This window comes from Doryrhamphus excisus, chromosome 6 (assembly GCF_030265055.1).
Source record: "Doryrhamphus excisus isolate RoL2022-K1 chromosome 6, RoL_Dexc_1.0, whole genome shotgun sequence".
NCBI lineage: Eukaryota > Metazoa > Chordata > Actinopteri > Syngnathiformes > Syngnathidae > Doryrhamphus > Doryrhamphus excisus.
The window spans coordinates 12,908,143-12,920,781 of NC_080471.1; the positions used below are offsets into that span (position 1 = coordinate 12,908,143).

Sequence of the window (12,639 nt, forward strand, 5' to 3'; positions counted from 1 at the left end):
TTGCTTGAGGGTTACAACACAATAGTCACTAAAAAGCTCCTCTTTGTCCCCTCCCCTCCTTTGACTGTCTATCAGCTACACACACATACATGTGCAACACACACACACACACTGTCAGAGGAGGAGCAATAACATCAACATCCAGTGGCTTTGTGCTTCCCTTGTGTGTCCAGTGTGTCCACAGAGGTGACAGGAACATGGACCAAATGAAGACCACTCATTCACGTCATTCTGTGCACTCAAGGTAAGATTTCTCAACAAAAATCATGCAGGTAAGGAGATATTATTTGAGAATTTAATGTGATGATATATCAGCATCATTATAATAAAAATATTTGCTTTGCTGATTTGCTCTGAGGCATCACTGCATGGTACCAACCTTTAAAGTACCGGTAACCAAAAATGGTTCCTTACCTGCTAATTAGTACTAATTTAAGTGTTGTGTCATCAGGTGGTAATTGCTCTTTCTATTTTGGGATATTTTATAAAAAATATGATTCAAAAGGGAACAAATAAACGCCAAAATGGGACATATTGACAGGATTTCAAGTAGAACTTTCATTCAAGACAAGTTCAGCTGAGGTTTTTTATGAGGGATGAGCTGAATCCCAACTGTGGCTTCCTCAAGTCCGAGTGCATTTAAGGAATCCCCTCATCCCCTCAAAGATGCTGTGAATAAAGTTTTGGCTCTTAATCTGCAGTCAGAGGCGGGGGGCGGGGGAGGGAACTATATTCATAAAATGTCTTCAAGGCTGGCAGATCTGTTTTCTTCAGGTCTGTGTCTGTGTCATAGATGAATGATGCTGGTGCCAGCATCTCATACAGTGCTTTGTACAGATAAATACATATACTGTATATTAAGAGTACTCAATACTATTTCAAAAGAGTGGCATGTGAAAAAATTTGTCCCTGAGGCGGGACATAACAAAAATTTATTTAGAACCACTGCCTTAATTAGATGGTGTTAAAATGTTAAAGGCTTGGATTAATAAATGTAGAATATGCCATGTGAGAACGCTTCTATTTCTAGATTTTGTTTGTTTTGGTGCAGCACCCAGTGACCTCTGACTTAGTCTTCCCTATGTAACACCTCCCCCCTCCTTTGTATGAGGCCCAAAACTCATACAGATGTGAAATTTCCCACTTCTCAAAGCAGGACCACACTCTCCTAAATATAGCACAACACAAATATGTTGTAATTGATGAAATAAATGAAATAAAATATTTTGTTGGATAAAATAAGGAGGAGGAATGTGCAGGATTATGCCAAAAATACAACCTATTTTTTTTTAAAGATGGCAGTTGTGTCTAACAATAGCCAAAATTACATTTTACAATAAACATCCAAACAGACCAGAGTTCAATTCCACCCTGGGCCATCTCTGTGTGGAGTTTGCATGTTCTCCCCGTGCATGCATGGGTTTTCTCCGGGTACTCTGGTTTCCTCCCACATTCCAAAAACATGCTAGGTTAATTGGCGACTCCAAATTGTCCATAGGTATGAATGTGAGTGTGAATGGTTGTTTGTCTATATGTGCCTTGTGATTGGCTGGCGACCAGTCCAGGGTGTACCCCGCCTCTCGCCCGAAGACAGCTGGGATAGGCTCCAGCACCCCCGCGACCCTCGTGAGGAAAAAGCGGTAGAAAATGAATGAATGAATAAACATCCAAACAGAATAATTAACTGGCCTAGAAAACTTAATGCTAGAGTCTTTATGTTGACTTGTGTTTTAATGTACATAATTGACATTTCACCAGGTCTTACCTTGTTCTCGTTATTGTCATAACGCAACCTGCTTAATGCAGAAACGGCTGCTTGCCACAATATTGTCAGGTTTCTCTGTTGCTTATTACCATCCGCTTATCTAATATGCTCATTTGCATGAACAGATAGACACATCTACATATAAACATGTGGTTATATTTATTTTTATAGTATGTGATTTAAAAAAAAAAAACCTGCTCCACTCTGATCTCTGCGCTCATTAAATCTGTCCCTTTGATGAAGCTGTGTAGTCTGTGTAATGTCCACAGTTGCAGATGTGTTCCACCACATGCTCTGGTCCCTGCAAACATGCTTCTCATCTGCAGCTAACCACTGATCCCACACCTGAAATGTCACAACATCTTTAACGTTAATTATATATATATATATATATATATATATATATGTGTGTGTATGTACGTATATATACTGTATATATACACATACATGGTTGTTACTCTATGGGTGTTTGTCTATATGTGCCCTGCAATTGGCTAGCAACCAGTCCAGAGTGTACCCCGCTTCTCGCCCAAATTCAGCTGTACAATTAAGCTACAGTACATTTTTCAGTACATCTTATGATCTAGTAAAACGCCACTTTTAAATTGTGCAGTTTAACTGCATGGGGGGGACACCAGTCAGTATCCGGTGTGGCCACTATGTGCCACAAGAAAGCATCATTGCACAAGGGTACCTTAGATTGGCCACAATAAAAGGCCACTCCAAAATGTGCAGTTTAACTGCATGGGGGGACACCAGTCAGTATCTGGTGTGGCAACCACGTGCCACAAGAAAGCATAATTGCAGAAGGGTACCTTAGATTGGCCACAATAAAAGTCCACTCCAAAATGTGCAGTTTAACTGCATGGGGGGACCAGTCAGTATCTGGTGTGGCAACCATGTGCCACAAGAGCAAAAACAAATGGAAAAGAAATAAAAGTGTTGCATTTCCTGTATAGTTTTGTTCAATATATGCTTTAGTAGCATGCGTTTGGAGAACGTGATACAGTCTATAGTAAGCATACATATAAAAAAATGTTTCCCTTGCTATAATTGAATTTAGTGAATAATGATCATGTGCATACATGTGCGTACATCTACAACCACCAGAAAGCATGTGATCGACCATACATGCAGGCCAGCCAGTATGTAAACACACACCAAATCTACATCACAGAAACGACTTGGAATCGTTCGGTGATGAGTAAGTGATGGAGTTAGCCATTCTGTAATGAAGTTTCAAGGGGCTGTAAGAGCAGGAAGGAAACATCTCTCAGGTCGACTATGATGTTATCGTGTGGCCTAATGGAGTCACTTACAAGCTTTAGAGCAGCATGCAATGGCCCTTCAATGTTTACATTGATTTTCTAATTAGAATACATAGCTTCATCACATTGTGATGTGTGGGCCTGTTTTTATACGCAATACTATATATGGCTCTTGCTTTGTTTTTGCCTTAATTATGCTGTTAAATTGCTACCATTTGAAATGTACAGTGCATTGGGGAGTGGATGCTTTTATCCAAAGCATCACACAGCAGCATCATCATGAGTGTTTCAATTTTTAGTGTGGGCGACACCAGCGGAAACATCATAACTCACACTTCAGACAGTTCCAAGGTTCCCAGAGAGAAAAAAAATATTTTTTTGTTCAAGACAGAGTCCATAAAAGTGTAATTTAAAGGTGGCCCTAGCGTACATTTCCAACTTTTCAGGCTTATGTAGATATTTCAAATGTTGCTGTAGTCCTATAATGAGGTGGATATGTTTAGGTTATCCCTGATTTCAATGTTATGCCACTCCTAACGCTCCCCGCTCATTTGATGCTCTATTCTCCAACATTCCATCCATCCATTTTCTGTACCGCTTATCCTCACGGGCATGCTGGAGCCTATCCCAGCTGTCTTCGGGCGAGAGGCGGGGTACACCCTGGACTGGTCGCCAGCCAATCACAGGGCACATATAGACAAACAACCATTCACACTCACATTCATACCTATGGACAATTTGGAGTCGCCAATTAACCTAACATGTTTTTGGAATGTGGGAGGAAAACCCATGTACAGGGAGAACAAACTCCACACAGAGGTGGCCGAGCGGGGAATAGAACCCGAACACAGTCTGAGCGGCGAAGATGAGAATAATGCAGACTTACACTCTACATATCCAATATCATGTTAGAAGCCCTTGGCCTAAGTCAGTCCTTCTCAGTTAATTTGCCCCCCAAAGGGACAGAACATTTTTTACACGAAAAATTTGAGAAACTGAGAATGTTTATCAATTTATATATTTTATGGTGTCCAGACTGAACTCGGAACTGAAACCAAGAAAAGGCGAAAAAAATGGAGCGCATACAAGCGTATTCAAGAGTGAAATTGCACGTCGAGTACTATAAATATATAACTTGTGCTCCCCCTTGACAGTTCCATGTGTCCCCCAGGGCGGCCCGCCCCACTGTTTGAGAAGCACTGGCTTAAATGTAGGTACTTTAAACACGGTACCGGCAGTATTTTACTCTAAAATGTATTTATCGTACTGCATACAAGGTCTGGATTGGTGCTCACACGCATGTTAGATCCTCTCAAAGCGTGTTTTGTACTTCCAAGGCAGAATGGGGGGAATTTAAATGAACCCTCTACAGGTATAGGTGGCCCCATTACATGATCCTGTCCAATCTGTCAGGTCATATCCCATCACAGTTTACACTTCCAGGTCAGTTACGATGCTGCTCCCGGAGAGAGAAGCTTCCCGGGGAAAAAGCCACATATATTTAATCTGAGTTCCTGTCACAAGACCAATTTGAGCAAGCATTAGGACAATTTCAGACAGTTATTAAGTCCTTCTCTTGGTGTAATGGTAATTTAATATATTTAAAGAATGTAGTTATTTTGATTTTAAGAAGTAATCTGGTCATCAGATGGCTATGAGATGCCAAATTAAAGCAGACTGGCTTATAAGTGAGCCTGCAAGATGTCAAAAAATGTGACACGGAAGCAGATTAGGTTGTGAATTCAGCTTTTTAGAGAAGCACATATCGATAAGTGATGATGGCTCAAAGATATGGTCAGCAAAATAGCATTTCTTGTAAATTGCATTTGGTAAATCCAAAACGATACTAATGTGTTTCCCCCGATATGAGGCCACTTCTATATTTTCTAACACAGCTGCCAAAGCCTTTATTTGCACACCTGGTCACTGTTCACACACTGTAAGCTGAAACACTGTCAAAACAAAACCTGCCACGTCTTGTGTCACACATCAAGTTGCAGATTTTGTCGCCCCTGACAGAATTTGCAGCCCCATGACTCCAGCTTGAAGGATCTGTGACCAAATCATAATGGAGACTGTGAACACCAGCAGTGGCGCTGAGGCCGGCCTCTTCTCGGGAAGCCCTTACACTGCCGTGGAGATTGTACTCATCATCCTGGTGGCGGGATCCCTGAGTCTTATCACGGTCATTGGAAACATACTGGTCATGCTTTCCATAAAGGTTAGCTCATGCACAAATTTCATTGTTTCACATTTATATAATCCACTCCAACACACAGTTATTATAGTGTCGGCCCTTATGGTTTGCTGGTTTACCTCCTGCTTTAATCATCAGTGATGCAACGATCAGGCTTTTATGCTAGACTGAAATTGGATGATACCGATCACATGGATGAAATATACATTTTCAATGTATTTATGTGAGCGCTATTTTCCAGGGATGCCGTATTAAAAGGGGGTAATTCAGGACAATTGCAAGGAGGCCCAAAAACTTGAGTAATTCATTAATAGAGGGGGGATGGCAATGTAATTTCTTTTTCATGGGACCCAGAATTCCTGCTGCATCCCTGCTACTGGCTATATGATATGGGAAAAGGAACCATCAAATCACTTTCATTTAGACAAACACATTTTACTTAGTTTTTGAAGAGAACATATCACTCAAGGATGAGGATCACATTGGGAGTGACCAGGATGGACAGGATCAGGAACAAGTACATCAGAGTTGCATTACATGTTAGAGACATTGGAGATAAAGTCAAAGAGGCCAGACTGAGATGGTTTGGACATGTCCAGAGGAGAGATAGTGAATATATTGGTAGAAGGATGCTGCCAGGTAGGAAGCGTAGAGGAAAACCAAAGAGGAGGTTTATGGATGTAGTGAAGGAGAATATGAGGGTAGTTGGTGTGAGAGAGACAGATGCAGAAGACAGGGTTGGATGGAGGAGATTGATTTGCTGTGGCGACCCCTGAAGGGAAAAGCCCAAAGAGAAAGAAGAAGAAGAAGAAGAAGAAGAAGAAGAAGAAGAAATCACCGTCTTTTAGGAGACTTTGGATATGAGAGTACATTGGTGGCGCTTTAGCAGGACTTCCAGGTAAGTGAGAGAGCACTCCAAGCATTCCAAGCTAACAAAGGCTGGTCATCTTGTCCGACAAAATCAATTCTTTGTCGTGTTATTAGCTTAGCCTTCTTATTTTCACACACATATAAGCAAGTGTCCACGTCGTTTGACCGATGATCACGCCGATCTATTGGCCGATCGGTGACAGATCTAACAGAGCATCCCTAATAATCAGCATGTAAAACCACCAAATTAGTGTATGGAAAATTACTGAAATTCCACAGCAGTGCAGTTGGATCATGCAGGAGGGAAGGACTTAACCTAGGAATACCAATAGGAATACCTATTGACTGAAGTAGTGACATTTTGATGATAAAAGCTTACAACTGTTACATAAACCTTAAATAACTGGCTTGTAGATCATAACCTGAGGCTAATTTGAATATCCTTCTCTGCAGCCTTTTGTGAGGTATCCCATATTGGAGAAGTGATAGAAAGCGAATGTGCAGGAACATAATCTAATAGAAGGTAGAAAACATACATCAGACAAAAAAGATTAGCATCTGACAGCATGCCTGCCCGCCTCGTTGTGGTTTGTCCAAAGGTAAACAGGAACCTGCAGACCGTCAACAACTACTTCCTCTTCAGCCTGGCCTGTGCAGACCTCATTATCGGTGTCTGCTCCATGAACCTCTACACCGTCTATATTGTGATTGGCTACTGGCCGTTGGGAGCAGTGGTGTGCGACCTGTGGCTGGCGGTCGACTATGTGGTCAGCAATGCCTCAGTCATGAACCTTCTCATCATCAGTTTTGACCGATACTTCTGTGTCACAAAACCTCTGAGCTACCCGGCTCGTCGCAGCACCAAGATGGCCGGCCTGATGATCGCTGCTGCCTGGGTGCTGTCCTTCATCCTGTGGGCGCCGGCCATTTTGTTCTGGCAGTTCATTGTAGGTGGTAGAACCGTGCCGCCTGGGGAGTGCTACATCCAGTTCTTCTCCAACCCAGCGGTCACGTTTGGGACAGCAATTGCGGCCTTCTACCTGCCGGTGGCCATCATGATCTACCTCTACTATCGCATCTCCAAGGCCAGCCGCAGTCGCATGCAGAGGGACAGCAGGAAGACATCTGGCACCAGTCTGGGAGAAGGTCACTCTCACAGTCAGGACGATGGAGGCGAGATCCAGAACAGCTACATCCAGAAGATAAGGGAGCAGCTCAGGGAGGCCAGACAAGCGAGGGAGAAGGAGGCGCTTCAACAGCAGCAACACAACGGAAGTGGTCCTTGCAAGGAAGAAAAGCCTGATCAGGTGGAACCAGAGGGAGACAGCGTTCTTCCCTCGACATCCACAGAAAACGAGGTTCCTGTTTCGGTGCTGAGGGGATTGTCCGGCATTAGGAAGATCAACCAAACAGATCCGTCTTCCAGGGCAACCTCGCTGACTGACTGCCAAGCTACAAGGACAATGCTTAAGGTAAAACTGCAACATTTTTAACACAATTAGCTATTAATTCATTCGCTACCAAAGATGTACTGTATTTATGTTTTCTTTCAACCCAAGCAGCGCGCTCCCACAAACGCATTTATACGTTTTTAGTAGAGTAGAGGCAAAAAGAGGTGATGACGCAGCTCCACAATAAAAGAGAGCAAGCTTGGAATGGTCACAAGGTGGCAGAAGTTCCTTTTATAAGAACTCTTCCTGCAATTTTCCCATAGCAATATAAGCTGTACAGGAACCAGGAAGTGAAAAAGTACGCATTACACAATTTTTGTATTGTTTATGTTGAAAGGGGACGGCACGGTGGTCGAGTGGTTAGTGTGGTTAGTGGTCGAGTGGTCTCGGTCCTCATAGACCTCACAGCTAGGAGGACCAGGGTTCGATTCCACCCTTGGCCATCTCTGTGTGGAGTTTGCATGTTCTCCTCGTGCATGCGTGGGTTTTCCCCGGGTACTCCGGTTTCCTCCCACATTCCAAAAACATGCTAGGTTAATTGGCGACTATGAATGTGAGTGTGAATGGTTGTTTGTCTATATGTGCCCTGTGATTGGCTGGCGACCAGTCCAGGGTGTACCCCGCCTCTCGCCCGAGGACAGCTGGGTTAGGCTCCAGCACCCCCGCGACCCTTGTGAAGAAAAAGCGGTAGAAAATGAATGAATGTTGAAAGTTATGCTTGAAATGCACCTTTTCACAAAAAGCTGTTTTTCTTCCTTTTTTGTTGATTTTGGTGAACCTTCGTTTTCTCCTGCTGATTACTAAAGGTAGAAACAAACTTTTTCCTGATGAAAGACCTTTGTTTTGTTAAGTACCATGTCTATACAGCTCTATAACAAAATATTCTATGTGCCTTCCAAAATTCGTCAAAATCATCAACAATGGCCGGTAATGAAAGGGACAGCTCTTGAAACATGGCTGGGAATGAATGAGTTAATACTGTATATATAATCAAATTCCCTGCTACTACACAAACACAAAACTGGCCAATTAAATATTTAATCACTCCCAGTTTTAAAAACCTTTAAAAATTCATTTTCTGAATGGAACACCCCATGCATGCGTGGGTTTTCTCCGGGTACTCCGGTTTCCTCCCACATTCCAAAAACATGCTAAGTTAATTGCCGACTCCAAATTGTCCATAGGTATGAATGTGAGTGTGAATGGTTGTTTGTCTATATGTGTTCTCTGATTGGCTGGCGACCAGTCCAGGGTGTACCCCGCCTCTCGCCAGAAGACAGCTGGGATAGCCTCCAGAATTCATGAAAATGAATGAATGAATTTACTGAATGGAGACACATTATCAAGCAGCACAAAGCTGATAAAACTGCAGCTAAATAAGATTAAGATGGTCCGTGGAAACCCAAACAGAGCTTGAAGGACGGTGAATGCTGCCCTCTAATTAAAGATAAGACATCACAACAAAGCTTCATTGAAAACCATTACAGTTGTTACAGTGTCTGTCTTGATTAGGATACGCATTTAGTAGGGCTCTGAGATATATCAATATTTTTAAAATATTGATATATCATGTCAAAAACCAGCATATCGTTCATATCAATATATATATATATATCAATTATAGCAGCTCGGTATTTTCCACTGCATTTTTAGTGTTTAATAGTGCTTTATTCATACTTTTTCATTGTTTTTAGTGCCATTTAGGCCCCTTAAGCAAATGAGCAGCTGTAGATGTTCATCTTGTTTAGGGCCCTATGATTTACGTTTTCAGGTAATGACGGATGGAGTCACGGAATTGGCCAATAAAAACAGAATTAAACACGGAATCTCACATCGTGAGGAGAAGGAACGTTACTGTGGGGTAGTATTTCCCCTATGGATGGACAAACACTAAACAGTCCCCTCCCACCAAATCACAAACAAGTGTGAATAGAAGCTAGCAGAAGCTAGCTTAGTTTATCATGCTATTGTGGTCGTGTGTGTGACTCAGTCTCAATGAGTATACCACATTGTGTTTTATGGAACGTAATGAACATAATGTAAGGAACGCTTTACAATGCCCGATGACAACGTGCAGGTTCTGAGTGAAAAAATATGAGAAGTACATTTATTTTCATATGCAATTGTAATCACAGGCGTAACAGGCGTTACAGTTTGTTGAAGATTTTGTAGCAATGTGCGGAGAGGCTGTCATCCCATTAAAAAGGTTTCCTCCATTTCTCAATTACTGGGCAAAATTGTCCATTGATTGTTGCATCCATAAATATAAGGCACTATTATAATGTACGGAAGGCATCCCTGTGGATCTGGGAACATGAGATGGAACAGAGAGACTAACGTGAGCGCAGCATGATTGCACTGAAGACTGAACATTATATCTTTCTATATTTATATAAAAAAAGAGAATATACTATAATATTTCAGCTGCTGTTTTTCTATAAGATCGGATACATGACGTTTATCAATATTCAACCTAAATATAGATATATGGGTTTTGGTCCATATCGCCCAACCCTAACATTACATACTTTTTTGCTGGAATAACACGCTTGAGATCTCACACAATTTATATGATATATTCTTCTATGTACAGGTGACAAAGCAGAGCGCAGTGGCCAAGTGGCGAAAGAAAAGCACGTCCTCCCGGGAGAAGAAGGTGACTCGCACGATCATGGCCATCCTGGTGGCCTTCGTGGTCACATGGACACCATACAACGTGATGGTCCTCATCAACACCTTTTGTTCCGTCTGCATCCCCAACTCTCTGTGGACAATCGGCTACTGGCTATGTTACATCAACAGCACCATCAACCCAGCCTGCTACGCCCTGTGCAACACCACCTTCAAAAACACCTTCAAGCACCTGCTGCTATGCCAGTACAAGAACATACGAGCAGCCCGGTAATGGCATGCATGGTAAAGTTTGTAAAAATGTGCACAAATGCGTATATTCTGATGTACGTCCACATTCAGTGGAAAAAGAATTAAGCTCATTGAAAAGTACGCTGGCATCCATAACTTCTTTCCCTGCAGTATTTCCTTCTTGTGAGCTTTTGCAATGTGAATGTGTTGTGATCAGCCCTACCACACAGTGTAACACTGTACTATGAATGAAGTGCTGTGGATTAGAATACATCATGTTGTGTGCATGAGTGTGTGCATGTTTCCTCTTTGTTGAGTATCACTCAGATTATGAAAGTGTTGTGAAACTAGTCCGGGTGTAATATTTAATACTGTATCTGTATGCCCCTCCTGTATTGATGTTTACTTTAAAGCTGAATTAAAGAGATCATAACACCAAATTATGAGTTCATTTTTAGGATGATTTATGCTCATCAACACCTTTTGCAGCACAAAATTACTGCCTCTCATTTACGGCTGTGGGAAAAGTCCTATATGGACAGTATGGGACTATTACGCCCGCTACTGACACAAAAACATATTTATTTATTGATGATAAATGCCTGTGTTCGGCACGCAAGCCACACCGCTAGGAGACCCGAGTTCGATTCCACCCTTGGCCATCTCTGTGTGGGTACTCCAGCTTCCTCCCACATTCCAAAAACATGCTAGGTTAATTGGAGACTCCAAATTGTCCACATTTGCTTATGTAGTGTGAGTGTGAATGGTTGTTTGTCTATATGTGCCCTGTGATTGGCTGGCGAACAGTCCAGGGTGTACCCTGCCTCTCGCCCGAAGACAGCTGGGATAGGCTCCAGCATATCCACGACATGGATGGCTTTTGTGTATCGAATGCTTTTATCCGATCCATAAATACTGTTTCTATGGTATTTATAATTTCGATCAGCGCCATGGAGGTTGAAATGTTAGCTCCGTATCCGTATTGACTTTTTAATTTGTTTCATTAATAATTCCAGCCATCCATTTTCTGTACTACTTATCCTCACGAGGGTCTCGGGTAATTAATCATTCATTTAATTAAATAAACCTTATGATTGAAAAGTTTGTCAATAATTTGAAAAAATTGTGGTAATAAGGAAACAGGTATACTGATATTTGCTGTGTCACATAATGGTAACATAATGGTAACATAGTGGTAACTACTGACAACAAATAATACCACCTGTAATAAATATGGCGGAGTTTTTATTTATTCAAATACACATGACAATTAATTGAAGCGTGGTGTTTATTATTGATTCATTCATTTTCTACCGCTTATTCTCACAAGGGTTGCAGGCATGCTGGAGCCTATCCCAGCTGTCTTTGGGCGAGAGGCGGGGTACACCCTGGACTGGTCGCCAGCCAATCACAGGGCACATATAGACAAACAACCGTTCACACTCACATTTAGTCACCAATTAACCTAGCATGTTTTTGGAATGTGGCAGGAAACCGGAGTACCCGGAGAAGACCCACACATGCACGGGGAGAACATGCAAACTCCACACAGAGATGGCCGAGTTTGGAATCAAACTCGGGTCTCCTAGCTGTGAGGCCTGCACGCTAACCACTTGGCGCCATGCAGCCTACTACATAAGCAAACATTGCTTCTTCCATGTTTCTCACAGCCACTTGGGGGAATATTTGCATGGTATCCTCACTGGGTTCCCGGCTATGGTGGAGTAATATGCCAGCTGACTTTGAATGAGAGACTAATCACATATAGACAAACAAACATTTCACACTCACATTCATATCTGCGGACAATTTAGAGTCGCTAATTAGCCTAACATGCAAATTTATGGAAAGGTAGAACACTGAACTACCCAGAGAACATTCCCGCATGGGATGAATATGCAAACTCCACACAAAGAGGTTCCAAAAGAGATACAAACTCTGATCTTTTGTTAGTTTGTAAATGTAAGATGAATGGAATTGTTTTTAAAAAGACATGACATTGTCTAAATGCCAAAAGCTTCTGCTGTTGCTACGTAAAAGAGAATTAGTGGAACCAATGCTGCTGGGGTTTAATGTAAACATGGCACCATGACTGTTTGTTTATAATGTAACCTTGCATATGATTGTGTTCTCATTAGGCTGTGCTGTTGTCAACACAAAAAAGAAAAAAATGTGTGTGTTGGGAGGGGAGGGGGGGGGGGCGCTCTGCAAGTATAAATGCCTTTG

The 12,639-nt window shown here is 42.1% G+C and overlaps 1 protein-coding gene across 2 annotated transcripts; it reads left to right on the forward strand.

The window, feature by feature from the left end:
- The first annotated feature begins 112 nt into the window (after positions 1 to 112).
- Positions 113 to 10,831, forward strand: LOC131130807 (muscarinic acetylcholine receptor M2-like). 2 transcript variants are annotated; one of them, XM_058074823.1, is made up of 4 exons: positions 113 to 244; positions 5,053 to 5,254; positions 6,700 to 7,572; positions 10,145 to 10,831. In XM_058074823.1, the coding sequence occupies exons 2-4, from the start codon at positions 5,102 to 5,104 to the stop codon at positions 10,454 to 10,456; spliced, it is 1,338 nt and encodes a 445-aa protein (XP_057930806.1). In that variant the 5' UTR covers positions 113 to 244; positions 5,053 to 5,101; the 3' UTR covers positions 10,457 to 10,831. The 2 variants fall into 2 exon arrangements, with proteins under 2 accessions (XP_057930806.1, XP_057930807.1); XM_058074824.1 differs by lacking the exon at positions 5,053 to 5,254 and having other exon boundaries at positions 181 to 244.
- Positions 10,832 to 12,639: the final 1,808 nt, after the last annotated feature.